The following is a 20949-nucleotide window of genomic DNA, read 5'->3' as shown; positions in this document are numbered from 1 at the left end:
TCAACAAGTCCCAATCACCACTTTATAGCCCGTTATAGTGTGCTTAACATGGAGAAGCCCTTGATTACTATCCAGAACCTTCAGATAGTGCAGAGCATGGGTTCCCACTTCTTCATAGACTGCCCAGGGATGATGGGAGTTGTAGTTCAACACATCTGGAGGGCATCAGGATGAGAAAGGCTGGATAGATCAACATCCTAATTAGCAAAGTTCTCAAAGGTTTGAACCCAATATGGCCGCTTCCCCCACCCTTGTGTACCACCTCAGTCTTTTACCCCAACAAGCGCAGCTACACCCAGTTGCATCATTTCATGGGCAGCTCTTGGTCAGGATATCACTAGTACTGAGTAATACAGACCATCTCACTATGTTTCCATCATCGTGTGTGTTTTAAGTATTACTATTTTGAAAACTCTTTAAAAGTGAGCATTCCTAATAGGGAATACTCAGCTTTAGATTTAGCTCTTAATGTCAAATGTAATACAAACAAGGCTAGTGGCTCTCTTTCAGTATTGCCCTAACATTTCTCAGTTCTTTTGCCCCTTTTTCTACTTTGGTGTACTTCAGCTAAGAAAAACCTCAAGAAGAATTAGGGTACCCCAAACTGTTATGCCAGAGGCAGCGTATTGTGCCAAAACATAGCTCCCGTGTCTAAGGCTGCAGTCCTGTACACACTTATCTGAGAGTAAGTCCCATTGAATTCAATGGGACATTTTTGTGTAGACATGTATAGGATTACACTGTAACAAGCTGAATATGTCAGGATTGTCTGCTGCCTGATAGCCAACACAAATGTTTCTTATCTTTGTATGCTGTTTTCATTGTGACCTAGGAGGAGATTGTGCAACTCTTTTGAAGAATATTGGAGCTTTGCCTGTTGATATGGCAAGGATGTATTTTGCAGAAACTGTACTGGCACTGGAATATCTCCACAACTATGGCATCGTCCACCGTGACCTAAAGCCTGACAAGTACGCTTTTAGCTTCTCATGTTTGGACCTGTAGTTGCAGCTGTCCATGCTAAAAATAGTTATAGGAACAACATGTGCCATTTTATCACTTCAGCAAGAGCGATTTTTTTAAAATGTTTGTTCTTGTGATTGAGTTGCTTCTTGACAGATATCATATTGCGATTATCTCAATAAAATTGTGTTGAAAATCAGTGATGCCCTAAATTTAAAGTGAGAATTACATTTCAAATATAGCAAAGAGTCTCATTGTCCTTGTACAGCAAAAAGTTTGAAATTGAAGTAGAAGTTTAATGTATTATTGTACAAGCCAAAGACCATGACAAGGGAGTATATATTCAAAAATACAAACAACTGAAAAAGGGGGAAATAGATGCAGTACAATGTGGACACTAGGCCCCAGGTTCCCCCAAGATACCAACAAAGTTTGCTCTGATTTTCTTGGCTACTAATGCAAACATTTTCTGTAACAGCCCTCTTCAACTTCATGCCTTTCTGATGTTTTGAACTCCAGCCCCGTCAGCCTCACACAACACAACTAATGGTCAGGAATCCAAGGCATTATAGTCCAAAACATCTGATGGGCACCAGGTTGGGGAAGGCTGTTCTAATAGTAACTGCATGTAAATCTGACAATAGATAACAGACTGCTTCTACAACTAAAGCAAAGTCATGAGATCCTAGGATATCAGCTATACATTTAATTCTGAAACTACTGAACAATTGACATTTCAAAAGGTAATGCACCAAATCCTCAATTTGATGTGGCATTTTGGACATACCTGCTGCTCCCAGGGCGCCTTGCTGTAGCATCCCACCACCACAGCTGAAGGGATCACATAAAAACATAACTTGGTGAATGTGTGTGTCTGCGCTGGGGAAATCAAATTATCAAGAAACTTCACTTTATTGTGGGATTGTCTACGCTGAAGATCCCATTTTGTGTAATATAAGATTTGATTTGTCTTGACACCATAAAGAGCATCCCAAGCAAATATTCGTTGGCTGATATTTCTCTTACTTACTCAGTCCTCATCAAGAAGTGCCCAAACTTTAATGGGTTGTTTCTCCTTCAACAATCCAGAGTACCAGGTCCAGACATCACAGAGCACAACCCAGGAATGGGGTGTTCCTAGGTTGTTTAGGAAAGCTGGAGCAGGCAGGAGCCGTAGGTTGTTTAATCCTGCAAATTAGGTTTTACAGTCCTGTGTGGCATTGGTCCAGCCAATCTAGGAAATAATGAAAGCCCCCTATTAAGTTCAATAGAGGAAGACCTAGTTGGTGTTTGCTCACTTAAGGTAGTATCTTCTGTAGGTAAATGGATAGTTCTACAGAACTCCCTGCTGGAGGGTTTGCCTCTGCTCCATTTGGTTTTTAGGATGTTAGTAATGACTTCTGATTTGCCAGAATGTATTACGCTGCTTTCCTTCAGAGATAATGACTGGGTTCACACAACATGATATTACACACTCAGCAATTAATCTTAGAAAAAAAGCAGCTTCAACTACCACTAATGGAAACTTTTTTTTTATAATCCTAATTGGCATGGGAGAGGATTTTCAGGAGGGTCGCAGGACACAGGGAGGGCTGGATTAACCATTTCCCTGAAAATCACCAACTCCTCATGTGGAAGTTAGGCTTAGAAAAAAGTGTCCATTGGCACCAATGTAAGCTTTGTTTTCTAAGCCTATCAGGTCTGTGGGAGCGGGGTCTTTAAAGTGCCTATGTCTCTGTCAGTAATCTTCAATGTGCATTCATAAAATAGCAGCCCCTCATTGTCAAAGTCCATGAGTTGTGATGTCATTTTTTCAAAAATGATATGGAACTGTAGTTCACTTGAATTTTCATAAATGGCACTTTAACATTGATCTATATCCCCTTTTTACAGTCTTCTCATAACATCAATGGGCCACATCAAGCTAACTGACTTTGGCCTCTCTAAAATTGGTTTAATGAGCTTGACAACCAACCTGTATGAAGGCCACATCGAGAAAGATGCCAGAGAATTCTTGGATAAGCAGGTAAGGTGAAATTACATTTTTGAATCCTCTGGATTGAATCCAACACTCAATTAACTGCATTCACTGTTCTTTAAGGGTGCTTAGAATAAGGAATAGCACAATAAATTCCATTTAAGATTCCTGAAAATACTGCAGCTAGAGATACAGTTTCATTTGAACTACAAAGTTAAACGCATCAACCTTGTTCAGATGACACACTAAGCCATGGTGGTTAAGCATTTTGAGCTAAACATTGCTTAGCATGTCATGTGAACCATTCCTAACCATGGTGGCTACATAACCATGGTTTAAACACGCTCTCTAACCATTTGCTGCAAAAGGGTTACTGGCCTAACCATGGTTTAGTGTGTTGTCTGAACAGGCCCATCCTAAACATGCATATGTCTATTCTCAGACATTTTTGCAAAAGAGCTTCAGCTGTAACAGTACTGAATTTTGTCTTCAAAATCTTCAAAGTCTTCTTGGGAAACCTGGGGCAACTTGTATAACTCCTGACAGCTGCTCTGTAGGATTTTCAGTTATATAATATTGGACCTTTTTTCTAGCATGTTTCCTTTAGGAAAGATCATCTACATGAGCCATGGAGAATAACAGTGCTTTTATATACACAAGTTTTTCGACATTACATTTCCCCCCTCCTTTCCTGCTCAGGTGTGTGGGACTCCAGAATACATTGCCCCAGAAGTGATCTTGCGCCAGGGTTATGGAAAGCCCGTGGACTGGTGGGCTATGGGAGTAATCTTGTATGAGTTTCTAGTTGGCTGTGTTCCTTTTTTTGGCGATACACCAGAAGAGTTATTCGGGCAAGTTATCAGTGGTATGTATCCTACCTTTATAAGCCATCCCTGCAAGTATTATACAGCAAGTATTGTCTGTATTTGGTAAATGGCTCTAGCACTCCAGTTAACCAGCACTCAAGATATTTGAAGTCACGTGGAACAAATTACATTTTAGAGAAGAGATTGATAGCTAAATATAACTTATCATTGGTAATAGAGGAAACAGTATGGCCAGTTAGAAAATGGATAATTTGCTATGACTTTGTTAGATTTATTCACCGTGCACAGTTTAAGAGTAATAAAAGTGTATGTGTGTATTTGTGAAATACATTTAATATCATGGCTTTGATCCAGCTAAGCAATAGCAAAAGTGGAGAATACTTTGATTTGCACAAGGAGAATTTCCCTCATTTACACCAATTTCCCCAAAGGTTCTCCTAACCCTCAGGGATGGCTTTTGTGGGACGCAGGGTGCCGCAGCTCATGGGGGGAGGAAAGAAAGGCCCGTTTTGTGAGCAGAATTCTGTTCATAGTTTGGATTTACCCCATGAAATGGGAGTGCTCTCTAATCCTATCAATCTAATTTCTATAGATGAAATCGTTTGGCCAGAAGGAGATGAAGCTTTACCACCAGAAGCTCAGGACCTCATTGGTAAACTTCTCCGACAAAATCCTATGGAAAGACTAGGAACAGGTACAAATGATTTTTAAAAATGGTTTCTAGAGACATTATTTATTTATTACTAGCTGTACCCGGCCATGCGTTGCTGTGGCTCAGTCTGGTGAAATGGAAAAGAAAGAAAAGAGAAAGCGCACGTTTCTAATATGTTTAATTTCACAATGGTTGTGGGTATACAATATTTTTTGTTGTTCCATTGTCTGTGCAGATATAGAGATTGTCTGGTTTGCCGACTCTAGAACACGCAACATATAATTGTCCATGTGAGAACCAATCCGTGTCTAGATCTAGACTGCACAATTCTGAAGATTGGCCCTGAGCTTTGTTGATGTTGATTGGAAACGCCAATCGAATTGGGAATTGCAATATCTTAATCACTTTGCAGCTGGACACGCATATTTGTAGTTAATTTTAGCGTCTTTACGTGTCGCCACAAAGTAGAATATTTCAGGCAAGCATTTATTTCGTCCGCTGGTGTCGAGCGAGGAATTACAGGTAATGTTTGCCTGAAATCTCCTGCAAGCAATATTAATGCGTTCCCAAATGGTCTGATGTTTCCACGCAAATCTTGCAATGATCGATCAAGAGCCTCGAGCGATTTTTTGTGCGCCATTGTGCATTCATTCCAAACAATAAGTTTGCATTTCTGCAATACTTTTCCCATGCCGGATGCTTTGGAAATGTTGGACGTGGGAGTTTCAATGAATTGCATGTTCAATGGCAATTTCAAAGCGAAATGAGCAGTTCTTCCACCTGGTAGCAATGTTGCAGCTATTCCGGACGACGCAAGAGCTAAGGCTATGTCATTTTGGGATCGAATTGCTGCCAGAAGCAATCTAATTAGGAACGTTTTACCAGTTCCTCCTGGCGCATCTAAGAAGAACATTTCTCCAACCCCGTTATTGACAGTTTGCATTATTTGATCGTAAATGCCATTTTGTTCAAGCGTTAGCTTAGGAATATTTGATTGCACATACGACAAAAGATCACCCGTGTTGTAATTTTGTTCATGACGCAATTCTACATAGAACGAAGCAGGAGCAGATCGATTCGGTGATGGCATTTCCAATTGATTGAGAACTTTGTTAGCGATTTCTAAGCACAAATCTTCAATCATTATCAATGCTCCGTTGTAGATTTCTGCTGTGGAATCCATGTTCATATTTGAATTTTCCTTGCATATTCGACGGAAAATATCTTCAGCCATGTGCGATTTATATTTCTCCCATAACTGTGTTGGAGATGAAGGAGAGCAGGCAGTCAATATGATTGCAAACAATGCATGAATTTGATTTGGATGTGACGTGTTGTACGCGTCATTAATGCATACATCCCAGTGTCGGTCGGTCTCCAAGAAATTCAGAGCTTGACATGCACTGCGGAAAGTGGCATGTGTAACGCCGTTGATAATTCTCAATTGCTGGAAAGACGTTGGATCGGGCACATTTACCAACAGCATGCGAAGAAAGAAGCATTCCTCTTGATTGGGATGCACGGTGTACAGTCTGCCTATCGTAGTTTCTTTGAATATGCCAGGTTGTCCGTCGACTCACTCTCCTCGTTTGCGTCGTTCTTCAGAACTTGGAACTCCCATAGAAGGCCGCAGTTCTGAGAAACATCGCTAGATGGCGCCAAATAGGAGAGAACATGGAAATAGGAGAGAAGGCAGAGGCAGTGGATTGGCCTACTGGTTGGTGATGTCACAATGACTTCTCTCCTATTTGCATAAGTGGCTTGGAGGAGGCCTCTGGGCTTTTATATACCCTATTTCTTCGATTCTAAGACACACTTTTGTCCCCATCTATAATATAGTTACATAAAAACATGCGCGTATTCGAATGCAATGTTGTGTCAAAATTTCAAAGCAATCGGTGAAGAACTTTCAGAGATTTTAGATTAGGAACAAACGAACATTTACATTTTTATTTATATAGATTTATTTAGAATATTTATATACCGCTCCCCATTGGAAAATTTCGGAGCAGTGTACAAGGTAAAATGAAAATAAAAACAGAGTAAAAACAGTTAAAACAAAATTTAAAAGAAGCAATAACAGTAATCCAAGGCTGCATATTAAAGAAAGGCTTCTTGGAATAAAGATGTTGAAACATAAGTATGTTTAAAAACCAACAACACACCACAACCCAAACGCAGAAAATGCAGAAAAGACCATATAATTAACCTTCTCAGTGATATACTGTTTTCTCTATCTATGGTATAATGGCCATAAAAAGAGTGAATGGGTCAGTGGCAGAAAGATGTCAGTACATATGGAACAAGGATTTAATACATTATATTTGCCATTTCCTAACTTGTTGCAGTTATTATGAGCCGTTGCAGCAGGTACACTTAGTGTTGGGTGATGTTCAGACATCTTTGAGAGATAGATTGACTAACAGTAAAACTATTTCACTCTTCAATAGTGCACCAGTTCCAGTGTTTCTATTCATGTCTCCTCTGTATTTTAATTGACACTGCTCTTAAAGCCTTACACACTCTCCAGGGTTTGTTTACATTGGTATTTGAGATTAAGCAGGATGAAAACCTGGATATTTTTCTCCTCTCATACATAGTGATTATGTGATAAAAATAAAGACCAGCAACAACAATACTAAAATTCAAGTTAATTACTCATGATTCTCAGAAAAGGGAAGACATCTTTGTATTCCTCAGTAATTTTATTTAGATTTATAGTTGATCATATCCCTAAGACTCAGGGCAGTAGCAACACTGTCTCCTTTATGCCCACATAATTTCGGTGAGGAAATTAAACTATGACTTACCTATGGCTGAGTTATGATTTCAATCCAAGTTTGAGATTAATGTTCTGTCTGTTAGGCTGTACTTGTTACAACATGATATTGTCACAATATTGTCATTTCAGGTAGTGCATTTGAAGTGAAACAGAACAGGTTCTTCAAGGACTTAGACTGGAATGGGCTACTTCGACAAAAAGCAGAATTTATTCCACAGTTAGAGTCAGAAGATGACACAAGCTACTTTGACAGTAAGAAACTAAGCTCACATTTAACTTTAAATGGTTTTTAGAATGTATTTTTGTTTTCCTTCTGTTTTGTTTTTTGTTCTTTTTACTATTATGCATTAAGATATGGAGGCAGGGTAGAATCCAGTTAGCTTATAATGCTGATGGAATGGCTTCCATCGGTGGGTGATTCTTCCTGTAGTGACCACCCCCTGTCCCCGGTACCCTCAAAATCTGCTCCAGAGGATTGAAGGTTGCAGGGGAGAGGAGAAAGTCTATTTGCACAAGTGGAAGTCTGCTCGTGCAACGTTAGATTCCTCCCATAAGTAGCTGACAAACCTGTTCATGGGGAGAAAAGCTTGCATATTTTTGTGATCTTTGAATTGTCTTAAAGATAATGGATTAAGATTATACCTTAATATAGATTATGGATCTGTTTGTATAAGTGAGCTATGAGCAGACTTTGAGCTTCAGACAGAACCTACTTAATCATCTATAATTCAGAAGTTACCCATATAACCCCTCATGTGTCATTAAAATATGTCATCCTGGAATCCCAGCACAAACCCTATTTGTGCTTTCAAGCCTCATGCATTCCCCTTCACACGTGGGGGAAACGGGTACATGTTCACTAGCCCAGCTTCCTCCATTACATTCTTGATGGCCTGGCCCTGCCATCCTCCACCCGTTTGGGCTGAACATTCGAAGTAGTGCAGTCATGGTTCTAAATCACACAGGGAACTTATGCAGGTAGAGTAGGCTCCCTGATTCAGAAGTTCGGCTCCAATGTGTGGTGGCCGATGAAGCTGGGCCATCTGGAGTGCAATGGAGAGAGTGATGCCTAGTGGGCACATCTCCACTCTGCCACTTACACAATGGGGAATGCCTGAGGCTTAAACTCCCCAATAGGGCCATAGTGTTAGGCAAATCTGAGTTACTGCATTAAGTATTTACACATTTCTTCTGTATTTTGTGGATACGTTCTGACAAGCTTTGGCATCAGTTAGAGAAAATATATTTGATTGGGGTTGATATAAAAGTAAAAGCTTGTGCATGGCGAATTGTTGTTGTGGGGGAAATGAATAAGAAATAGAGGAGGGGAATGGAAAGACAGGCGAATAATGTTCTCTTGCTGAGTTTGGTCCAAATGTGTTTGTACTGAACCAACTTCTCACAGGAAAAGAAAGTGCAGATTTTGAATTTTATGTGGTTATTTTAGAGGTACTTTTTAGTTTAGGAAGCCTAAAGAAAAGCCTTGAATCAATTACAGACACAGGCTCTTTTTTTAGTTTAGTTTGAAAACAGGAGTTGTCAGTTCTGTGTTCTGTACAGCACATAGTTTGTGTTAAAGTCCAACAAAAAGAAAGAATTTCTTTTAGCCAACAGCAGTAATTGTAACTGAAAGTTGGCTTTAGCTATTTCTGAAGCAGAGCATTCACATCAAACAGTTCAAATAATATATCATGACTCTACATTCATGATGGATTTTTGCATTTCTACGTCCTTGATGTTTATAGATGAAACGGTCTCTCTTTTTTTAATATGTTTGCATCATCACAGTGACAGGAGAATTGCCTATATTTTGTTTGATTTTTAAAAGTTAAGAGGCTATTTTTGTGGTTCATTTTCATATCTTTGGGTAACTTATGGCTAGACAAATAAAAATTTGTCAGCGAAGAAGAAAATTGATTAATATCTAAGAACCAAGCCCAGTTGTTTTCCTTGTTTTTAATTGGTGAATCTCAGAAAAGCCCCTAATTCGATTCAAGATACTTGCTCATACTTACAGAGAGCGTCAACTGTTCCATCCCTGTGTGGATATTTGGGCTTAAAACCATGTTCTTAAATCTTTGTTTTTGTTTGCAGCTCGTACTGAGCGGTATCAGCATTTAGATTCTGAGGAAGAGGAAGACACGAATGACGATGATCGTGTGGAAATTAGGCAATTTTCATCATGTTCACCAAGGTTTAGCAAGGTATGTGGGGTTGCTGAATAAATGGGATTTGAACTCAGTTGTGGTCAAACAGCATGAAGGACTGTGATCTTTACTCTGCATTGAACGTAGGATTTTTAGGAGGCAATGACTTGGTTCGCACAATCACTGCAGCTTAAACAAGCCACAGTGGCTAGTAGAAGCCACACTACATGCTGGCATGTGCTGGGCATCATTTGCCTAATTTCCTGCCTGGGAGCAGCATGTATCTTCCAAACCTGGACGGCATGGCTTGTTGGAGGGGGTAACAGCCCTCAGATAACCCAGCAGCAGCTCATGTTATTGGAGAGTTGCTTCGTCCTCCAACAAGTCATGCCACCTGGGTTCAAATGACATGACAAGCTGTGCCTGAGTGGGTAATTCGGCAAGTGGCAGCCAATTACTTAGGTTTACAACAGCTGTCAGTTTGTAAATGGGGTCTGTGCCCAACATTGATCAATATTAATGAGTTGGAATGGGATGTGATTTGCCAGAGCTTACACAGATCTTGAGTGTTAAGAATATAAGTGCCATGCTGGATCAGACCAAGGGTCCATCTAGTCCAGCACTCTGTTCACACAGTGGCCAACCAGCCATCAGCCAGGGATGAACAAGCAGGACATGGTGCAACTGCACCCAGCAACCGGTGCACACAGAATGTTCATCGTGGTCTTTATAAGCAGGACTGGTTTTGGAATTATTTCATTGAAAGTATACACAAGGAAGATGCAAGGTTCAAACCGAAAATTTATGTTAGGATTTCCAGGAAAGATATTAGTACATCTTTGGTGTTGATGGGCTATATATAAGTGTGGGCACAATCATGGCTCTAGGAGTCTAACTTCTTTAAAGTGCAGTTATGCAACTTCTTTGATGAGGCTTCTGCAGTGGTCTATCAAAAATCTTATTTGAGATATCACAAAAAAAAAAAAAAAACCACAAAAGGGAATACTAAGAGTGTTTTTCATTGAAAAACTGCATAGCTCCAGGGTTTGCAAGAGTACATTCATTCCATAAAACAATATGTGTTTTGTAAGAATACAGTATATGTATAGCCCTCTTTGTGCTTGCACCTATTACAGTCACAATGGCTTTATAATGGCCCTGGTGATTACAGGAGAGTTGATTCTGATTTAAATTTTAAGGAAAAATATATCATGCCTGATAATTTCTGGGATGCTGAAGGACTTTTGGTAAATTTATAAGCATTTCTTTTATTTTCCCTTTGACCATGGATAATGATCAGCTGTTGTTGGCTTGACGTCTTTCTCTAGCTTATAAGAACATGTTCTCATACTTTTTAATACTTCTTACTAAAATTCTTTTCGTTTCACACACACACACACACACACACACACACCCCCCGGCTCCCCCTGCCCTGGGGTATTTCAAGGTCTTTCCATTTGGCAAAACGCTTCTGCCTACAAAAGAAAGAAAATAATAACTGGTGAATCTTCATAGAATCAGCATGATTAATATGAGGAAAAGCTTGATAATGAAAAAAGCAAGAAACAATGATCAGGATTTGGGTCACTAGACAAATATTTTGCAAATATTTTGATTAAGTTAGTACCTCTTTAACAAGAGAATAACATACATGAAAAGCAACATGGAAGTGGAGTACTGATCCTTGGTACTCAGTAATAGGGCGCAGAATGAGGAGCAAACTAGAACTAGAACTTTGCAGTATTTTGGGGGGGTGGGGGGGCGGGATATTGTACAAAAATGAGATCGGGCAAGCAATGCCTGTATCTTAAATGTTGAAAAATAATGCTGCATTCATAGTGTGGGTGGCATGAAAGGCTCATTATATTTTGAAAGTCTTGTCTGACAATTCAGCCAGATAATTTATTAATAGCTATCCTGTTGATGTTGTGAATTTTTAATAACGTTGTTTTCATCAGTCTTATATGCAAATCAGGTTCTCAGTTGAGTTCAGTCTTATAAACATGGATTTCTTTTCCCCCCTCCTGATAACTATTCAATGATTTAAAATATCATTGTAAAGCAGTTGAAGCATGATTGACTACGTAAATTAGTCAGTCGGGGCTAGGATTTCTTTCTTCCCTTTTCTTTTAACAAATCTCTCAGGGTTAAGCTTGTACTATAGGATTTTTAGAAATAGATTATCTCTTTGCTTGAAAATGTGACCTAATTGACCCACCCTCAGCATTATAGTAGTGAAACTTTGCTTTCCAAAGTCTCTTTTGGAATTCTAGTATTTAAAAGGTCTTTACAACAGTATCAAGACAGCAGGATCTAGCTATCAGTTCTATGGTGGACAGAGACAATGGACTACTGTTGCGCCTTTCTTTCCCTGGTAGGGTGCCGTCATCTTCTTGTTGCTTGCAGCAGCTAATAAAAAAAATTACCAAATCCAGCTTTTTAGTTTTAACTGTGAAATGTCCTATGATTTTAAAAAGTGTAGCAGTGCCCTTTGACATGATAACATACAGTTGGATTGTACCCATAGGTATATAGCAGTATGGAACGTCTTTCCATCCACGAAGAGAGAAAAACACCACCACCCACCAAGCGCAGCTTGAGTGAGGAAAAGGATGACAGACTAGATAGCCTTGGTGGCCTGAAGAGTCGAGACCGCAGCTGGGTGATTGGGTCTCCTGAAATGTGAGCTTGACATACTTCATTTAAATGTGAAAGTCTTTAAGCAGCCACAAGACTCATTGTTGTTTTTGCTACCTTATAAGGATTACTGAGATAATGTCTGTAAAGTACAACACTCAAAGCATGCTATATAAATACTGCTGCTCTTAGTGTTTCAGTAGAAATGTTTCAGCTTTCTTAAAGCTTTCTTTCTGAAATGCAATGCAAAATATTTTGGTATACTGAAACACATGGAAAAGAAAAACTACAACTCCCTCTTATGTTATGGAGTCTGGACCATATGAGTTAAAGTTCCTGATAAATTGAGTAACTAAGCTGAGAAGAGTTGTTGTAATAGTGGTTTTCCAGTCTTTTCAAGCCAGCCAATCTCAGTTCTTTCTTGACTGAAATATCATCATGTTTGTTAACAAATCAAAACAAAAATGTGTCTAGCCCTGTTTCTATCTCTAACTTTTAAAAAGATAAAGGGCATTCTGAATTTGGTTTTCTTTCCTCATCCCTCCTTGTTTTGCTTATTGCAAATAGATTGGCCACTTTTGATTTTTGGTTTGTTGTGCTTGTGCCTCATTAACAATAGTTGCTCCATGTAATCACTGACTTCATTGCAAAATAAATTGATGGCAATGTGATTCTGTTCTTTCCTCTCAGACTGCGTAAGCATATCTCTGTATCTGAATCTTCTCATACGGAGAGTGACTCCAGCCCACCGCTGACTGTCCGTCGGCGTTCTGGGCTTCTCGACATGCCCCGCTTTGCCATTTCGGCTGAGGAAGAAGGGAAAAAGAAACAGCTTGATGGGACATCACTGCCTATGACACAGCCACGGGAAGGTCTTCCTCTTCCAATTCCAGAACAGCCCGTAGAGCGAGAACTCCAACTCAATGATGATGGGCTAAAAACACCCTCTTCAACTGTCAGTAATGTGAGCAGCTCAACACTAACAGGTATATCTATGGGAATGGAAGCATTGTCTCTACTTAAGCCAGTGTAGTGTAGTGGCTAAAGTGTTTGACTGGGAATCAGGAGATCCAGGTTCTAGTCCTCACTCGGCCATGGAAACTCGTTGGGTAACTTTGGGCCAGTCACAGACTCTCAGCCCAACCTACTTCACAGGGTTATTGTTGTGAGGATCAAATGGAGAGGAGGAGGATTATGTACCCTGCCTTGGGTTCCTTGGAGGAAAAAAGGTGGGATATAAATGCAATAATAAATAAATAATATATTTGCTCTCATTGAGACAGGTCTAATGTTTGAATAGGGTGTATGTGCACAATAATTAACTCATGCAGATCTGAACAGTGTGGTCAATATCACATGTGCAGTCTGGAAAACAGGAATATAGTTTGAAACTACGTGCACTCGATTTTATGTGCATAAGCCGTATTCAAATGTTAATTCTCACACACTCATCCAGTTAACTCTCATTGAGCAATCTCTCTGAGGTGGGACAGAAGTTGTGGTCTTACTACCTGTCACATGTAGGGAGATTATTTGAACTAGCTAGTTATTTACTGCTCAGGGTTGCACAATTCCACAGAAAAGGCAGAGCTGTTCTGTTGTATCCATGCGAAAAACATTTATTAATTTGGTATCCCTCCTTTCTGCCAAAGAATGGGGCTCAAGGTAGCTAAAAATAAAATTTGAATTATAGCAAAATCTTAATTAAAACATAGCATAAAAACAAATAAATTAAAACAAAATTAAAAACACAACGATCAAAGAAAAAAGCAGCACCAGCCAATTTTAAAAAAACCTTCAGCAGCAGACCACCTTATATGCCCAAAGCCTGCTGGCAGAAGGACAACAGAGAGGGAGCCAACCTAGTCTCCCTCCACAGAGAATTTCAGAGACTACAGCATCTCATAAAGTCTGTTTATATTGTATAATTTCTTTCCTAGAACTTAAAGACAAGTTGTGGTCTCTGACACAGAAAGTTTTAATAGCGGCAGGTACTTTTCTCAGACTTCACCTTCTTGTTTGTTTCTTTAACTCCACCCTACCCCATCTCAGACTTGTACTACTTTCCATACTGTAGCAGAATTAGCTTTATTCAGGGGTTGTTGGTTTTACTGGTGATATATTTTTAGCTTAATTATGTTGTTGTTGGTTTTATAGCACAGGACAAGATGATAATTTTGAGATTTTATCACCTCAGTTAAATGCATCTGTAAATAAGGCTTCGGGGCCTGGGTTTGCTTCTGAGGAAAATACACCATTGGACTGTGTGTAAACATGACTTTGATTTCATATCCGTGCCTGCAGGAGAACAGTCTGTTAGAAATTCCCTATGGTTCTAATCTATTTTAATTGACACTGTAGCTGGGAGCACTACAGACTTCTCTGATCACCGCACTCGCAGTAACAGCAATGAGGGCCCAGAATTTACTACTCCCAAAGCCACAAGTGACTTGGCAGTGCGGCGAGCCCGACACAGGTTACTCTCTGGTGAGTCAGGTGAAAAACGGACTTCACGGCCTGTCAATAAAGTGATTAAGTCAGCATCAGCCACTGCCCTCTCCCTCCTAATTCCCTCAGGTAAGGTATAACTAAAATATCATTGCATAATTTTATTTGAAACCAGAGGACTTTTAAGAACTAGAAAAACAAATCTCCTTATATTTTTCTCTTTGTGCCAAGAACCATGTTATTCTAGTAGTGGAGATATGGTCATTTGCAATATTTAGGATGAGGATGAGGACTGTGATTTCATTGTGATCATTTTATTAAAATCACCGTAAGTTGTTGTACTATGATTCCTTAAAGCCCAGCTTGTTTTGTTTAAATCACATGTACACCGCAGCATGTCACAATTACAGGCATGAGAAAAATGTAGTTGTCTTGCTGCTTTGTGGCCACCTACTAGCACGTTATTGAATTTATATTTTCTAGAATTTAATGCACAACTGAGATGGCACCACGCATGTTGTAGCAGACAGAAAGGCTAAATGGTAACACAGCATTTGAACATGTTCCATAGAAACAGAAATCCTAGCTGCAATGGGTCAGCATATGGCTCTAAGCATAACTGTTTAGCTATAATGTCTTCTGTTTGTTCCTAAGGAGCTCTGTACTGCTCCCTGTATATATTTACATCTAGTACAAGTTGTGGCTGAATCCACTGTGTCAACTAAATGGGTTATAGGGAGTAAAGTAGATTCTTAACATACTTTTTCTCACGTTCCCAACTGTAAAAAATGGTCGATCAAACCGATGCTGGATCAAACCAATGGCCCTTTACTCCAGCATTCTCTTTCTAGAAGTGGTTATCATCACATATAATGGTAAACCATGGTTTATTGTGGTAAACCTCAGTGAGTCTCATGATTGCATGCTCCCCCCCCCTTTCCTCCTCCTGCACTTCAGGCAGGGGGACTTCGGAAGCTTTTGCTTCCCATTATCACTAATTATGGTTAGTTTGAAAAAAGCCAACTTTAAACCATGGCTTTTGAGGCTGGCTTGTTTAACCTTAGTTAGTTTCAATGAAATGGGAAGCCATGGTTTACTAAAACCAAAAGTAAACACTTCCATATGGGAGGTGGAGCAGGAAAGGAGAGCCCGAGGCTTACTGTGGCTTATGTACAGCATGATAAACAATGGCACCAATATATTTGAATGCAGCCAATAAGTCAGTGGCCCAGTTTGCACATCACAATAACCCAGAATAAAAGAAACATGCCAGAGACATTGTTCCCATTGCGCTGTTTGCCATGATGTGGCAATCAGCCAGGATGCACAAGCATACTGCCTTATTCTCAATAGCCCAGCTTTTTTAAAGAAATCAGTGCGAACTGAACCAAACTAAATAAAACACTTTTCCAATTGCTTAACCATGGTCATCTCATGTTTTTCCCCACTTTCTGGTGTGAAGATGCACTGCCTATGAACGAGAAAATCCAATTAGCTATGTATGATGGCTAATAATGATAGATGGATATCCTCTACCAGTTTATCTAGACCCTTTTCAAAGCCACCTAGTATAGAGGCTATTAAAACTTCTTGTGTTAGTGAATTCCATAAGTTACTTATGTGCTGTATGAAAATGTACTTCCTTTTGTCTGATTTGAATCAAGTGCTTATCAGCTTTTTTGCATGTTCTTGAGGTCGATCAGTCAATCTGTCTCTATGTAATGTTTCTTTTTCTAGCCCATGCATATTTCTGTAAACTTGCATCATGCCCCCACCTTTTTTCCAAATTAATAATACCAAAATCTATATACTTTCTTCAACCTCTTGATAATTTTAAGTCTGTCATATAGCACCTTTTGAGACTAGTTACTTTTAATAGATCATAAACAAGTAAGCTGTACTCTTCAGATGTCAGAAGGGGAACTTTTGCAGTAAGCAATATGGTCCAGTTTATGCAATTAACAGAATCAAATGGGGATTTGCGTTTTTTACTGCACCAGAATGCTGTGCTGATGTTTTCATTGAGCTTTCACAAGATCTGTGTTTCTTTCACTGATAAATTAATCCCTATTAGCACATATGTGATTTTGGGTTAGTTGTCCCATTACTTTGCACTTTATAAATCTCATCTGTCATTCTGTGTCTAGTCATCCTGTTTGGAGAGAGCCTTCCTGTGGATTTTTCACAGCCACCATGAACAAATTTGTGTAATCTATGAACTTGGCTAACTCCTTACTATTCACTCATAACTCCAGATCATGTATAAACAAATTGTGCAACACAGGGCTCAGCACAGGGTTGTTGTTTTTTGGTGGAGATTCTGCTTTTTTCTTTCTAATGTGGAAATATCCTTTTATTCTTACATTCTTATTACTGTGCATATATCCTCTTGATTTCATGACTGCTACATCCTTGTCCCCATCACAGTCTAAGAACTTAGTTCTAACTTCTGGTTGTCCCACAGGTTTCAGGCTTTTACTTGTCCTTATCATGATGGATTTTCAGATAGTTTATAAATGCCAGTTTGCAAAATCTGTGGTTTCTTCCTCTTCTTGCAAAACAATGTTCCTAAAGAGGTCATGAAGAGTTCTGGGCAGCACCATTAGGATGCTCTCAGATGTACATTGAGTTTTATTGGAGTTTTGTTTTATTTGTTTTATTGTGTTTTTTATGTTTTTATTGTAAGCTGCATTAGGGCAGAGTGAAAAATACCCTAAAGGCAGGTGAATAAGCAGTTGCAATGGTGAAGAGGAGGAGCAGGTCAAGGGGTCTCTTGCCAGTGGGCCCCTGCTGGGATGTGGTGTAGTGACTAAAGTGTCAGACTGGAAGTTGGGAGATCCTGGTTCTAGTCCCCATTCAGCCATGGAAACCCACTGGGTGACTTTGGGCCAATCACAAACTCTCAGCCCAACCCACCTCACAGGGTTGTTGTGAGGATAAAAATGGAGAGGAGGAGGATTATGGACGCTGCCTTGGGTTCCTTGGAGGAAGACAGGCGGAATATAAATGCAAAAACAAAAAAACACACACGTAATGCCTAATCTCAGCCTCAGCTCTGGCTACTTGTCTGGATAATGACCTTTTCATTTTAGTTCTATTATATAATGTCATGTTTAGAAACAAAATCATTCTGAATATTAAAATAGAGTACTTTTCAAAATGAGGTTCATGTTGGGCGTTGGAGTACCATGTTTTGGAAGAATATTCAACCTCTAGAATATATGCCATACATCATATATACATACATTTTATTATGCGGTCACAGACCCAATAGAAACAATACATCTTAATTGGTTACTTGTTTTCTTCTGTCAAAATATGTACTAAAATAATTGACCTTAGTGTTCTGATCTGTAGTTGGCCTATATTTTAATTTCATTTTTTTTAAAAAAAGTTTTTATGTTTGTGTACATGGGTAGTTCTTTACCACACTGGTATCAATTAAATTCTTTCAATCTAGATTTTTTAAAAAAAATATATAGAAGAAAAAATCATAGCTTAAAATCTGAAACATCAGAATATATTGAAGACATATTTACAGGTGAATTACAGAATAGTTTTCATTAAAGAATAACTTGGTAAGGTGCAGAACTAAATTTTAATTTTTCTGATGTTCTATTAGAGAACGTCTTTACTGGAATAACTTGATATAGAATTTTTCAAATGCAGGTTACAAGTCTTGCACTGTCAAGATATTTAATTCCTCCTTCATAATTTAATGCAAATTGTTTTTTACTTTGAAAGCCAGACTTTCTAACTTGGAATCCCTTTGTATTTTCATGTAGAGCACCATACATGTTCTCCATTGGCTAGTCCAATGTCACCTCATTCTCTTTCTTCCAACCCATCTTCGAGAGACTCATCTCCAAGTCGAGACTTTTCTCCTGCTGTGATGAACCCTAAGCCACCAATTATCATCCACCGAGCTGGGAAGAAATATGGCTTCACACTTCGTGCCATTAGAGTCTATATGGGAAACAGTGATATCTACACAGTGCATCACATGGTCTGGGTATGTCTGTGCTCTCAGTAACAATATGATTTTGGGGTTAAAGGAAACTTTAATAAACTGTTTGTTTGTTTGTTTATTTATTTATTTATTTATTACATTTTTATACCGCCCAATAGCCGAAGCTCTCTGGGCGGTTCACTGGGACTAATAAAATACCTCATTTCTGCTTGAAGTTCTTTCCAGAATGCTGACTCCTTTTTCCAGAAATATATTTGTACGTGTGTAACGGGGTGCTCTCTATCAGAGTTGTAACCCATAGGTTAATTACATTTAATACCTTCTGAGCTGTGTTGACAATGATGGTCTGCTTCCGATCATCTCCTTCCCTTAGGAGTTTTCACACATCTGTTTGGAGTTGATTGCATGTCTTAAAGCATCACTGTCTTCCCACTGAATTGACTAGGGATTTGGAATTCAGTTCAGCTGTGAGTTATACAAGGGGGTTATTATGTGTCTCCACCCGTATTCTCAGTCAGCTTATCTTGTGTATGTGCTTTTGAAATTACGTGTAGTTGTTTGCTATAGTCACTCCCCACAAAGAGTGCTTGTAATTTTTAATTGTGTGATGCTCAAAGGTAAATGAGAAAAAGGAAGCAATAGTGTGCCCCAATTTCCCCATAGACAACACTTGCGGTTTCTTCATTTAAATGAAAATTATTATTTGAAACTAATTATCAGCAATACCATATTAATATGGAGTAGAGTAATAGCTTCCATAAATCTACTTCTGATACTTATTCCACTTGACCTTGACAAGGTCTGCATTATGTAGAAAACATAGCTGCCATAAAGCACAGGTCACGTGCCACAAACTAAACTCTGTCATTACTTGGTTGTTTGCCTTCATTGTTGCAATTGTTTGTGATTGTTAGCTCATAAATGTTCATAACTACTTGTATTGGGAGATAAATTATTATTGCTAATACAGAGCTCTGTGGGAGAAACAAACCACATACTTTTCAGATAAAATGTCCCAGGTGCAATCTCTGGCATCTCCAGTTAGAAGTCCCTAAATAGGAATATTTCTAGATCAGAGATGTGGACCCTCTGGCCTACAGAACTAACTTGGCTTGCTGAGGTTCCCCATCCAGCCCATGGAGATTCCTTGGATTCATTCAGGGATTGGGGCTTATCAGCCCTGCTGTTATGTCCGCTCTGCGATTAGAGATGACAGTGTGGATTCCCCTGCATCAACAGACCAGACATAACAGCAGGAATGAGGGAGGCAGGGGCCTTGGCTAGTACTGAGAGGAGCTGTTCCTCCCAGTGCTGGCCAAATCTGTTCACGTGCTGCTCACCACTTGAAATAAATTCCCCTATGTAGGAGGATGCAGCATGGGCAAAGCATCCTCGGCCCAGGCAGCAGTTGGAGCACTCCAGCCACAGCTGCAGTTCAGCGAGCTTCACCCACACTGCACCATCCTCCATTGAGGAGGATGTGATGCAGGCAAAGACAGCTCTGTCAGGGTGCCTTCCCCCATTGGGAGGATGTGGCATGGGCAACGTGGCCCTGAACAAGGTGGTGGCTGAAGTGCTCCACCAGCTGCCTAAGTTGGAGCGGCTTTACTTCTGCAAAGCCAGTCCTCAGCCAACATGCTAGTTGGAGTTCCAGCTAGCTCTTTGGCCAGGAGTTGGATGATGTCAGTGATGCGGCCACTGCCCCTCCCTTCAACCAGCCCGTAAAGTGCTAGGTGGAGGGTCATTTGGCCCTTCACTTCAAAAATGTTCTCCATTTCTATGTTAGACAGATCATGGGTATGACTCTGTATGAGGAAGCTCCTTATAGCTTCATAAGTAAAAATAAATTGGCAATGAGCATTACAGCAATCTGTGGCATATGTGTTCTGAAATGTATAGTTACTTGTCAGGGTGCTTTGTGTGTAGAATTAAGGAGGGAAGAGGACTCTGATTTTGAAATTAATCTTCTTTTCCTTTGTTGTCTCTCCTTGGCAGCATGTAGAAGAAGGTGGCCCTGCTAGTGAAGCTGGTCTGCGGGAAGGGGACTTGATAACCCATGTGAATGGAGAGCCTGTACATGGATTGGTTCATACTGAAGTGGTGGAGTTAATCCTCAAGGTAAAGACTGAGTATACACACATGCTATATAAATCTAAATGCTTAGTTACGTTGGGTAACTTGGGTGTGTTCCTTGCTCTTCCTCATTGGAGATGCAGGTTGCACAGATACCAACTAAGATTGGTGCACCAGCTGCATCCCGACCTGGTCAAAGATAAGCTGGATACACTTATCCATGCTCTGGTAACCTCCAGATAGATTCATATAATGTTATGTGTAGGGTTGCCTTTGAAGAAGACTTGGAAGTTATATTTCAAAATAGAGCTGCTAGATTGCTTAGTAAAAAGGCACTGGATGGTGCTTTATCAGCTGTACTGGCTCCCTGTCCATTTCTAGGATTTCTTAGTTCTGGTTTTGACTTTTAGAGTCATTCACAGTATGGGACCAAGGTACCCAAAGAATCAACTGTTTCCACATGTGCTTGGCC

The 20949-nt window shown here is 39.7% G+C and overlaps 1 protein-coding gene across 7 annotated transcripts in view; it reads left to right on the top strand.

The window, feature by feature from the left end:
* MAST2 (microtubule associated serine/threonine kinase 2) overlaps positions 1–20949 on the top strand; it is a 181331-nt gene that overhangs the window by 151330 nt on the left and 9052 nt on the right. For all 7 annotated transcript variants that reach the window (XM_063139611.1, XM_063139602.1, XM_063139594.1 and 4 more), the window contains 11 exons: positions 833–971; positions 2857–2989; positions 3641–3806; positions 4361–4462; positions 7332–7454; positions 9297–9406; positions 11877–12031; positions 12677–12972; positions 14348–14563; positions 18220–18446; positions 20400–20522. In XM_063139611.1, the coding sequence (XP_062995681.1) occupies positions 833–971; positions 2857–2989; positions 3641–3806; positions 4361–4462; positions 7332–7454; positions 9297–9406; positions 11877–12031; positions 12677–12972; positions 14348–14563; positions 18220–18446; positions 20400–20522 (1790 nt within the window). The remainder of the gene's footprint in view (positions 1–832; positions 972–2856; positions 2990–3640; positions 3807–4360; positions 4463–7331; positions 7455–9296; positions 9407–11876; positions 12032–12676; positions 12973–14347; positions 14564–18219; positions 18447–20399; positions 20523–20949) is intronic.

The sequence above is a fragment of the Elgaria multicarinata genome, chromosome 1 (genome assembly GCF_023053635.1).
Source record: "Elgaria multicarinata webbii isolate HBS135686 ecotype San Diego chromosome 1, rElgMul1.1.pri, whole genome shotgun sequence".
NCBI lineage: Eukaryota > Metazoa > Chordata > Lepidosauria > Squamata > Anguidae > Elgaria > Elgaria multicarinata.
Note: the sequence above shows the minus strand (reverse complement) of the source record. Positions and strands in the feature narration are given on the sequence as shown.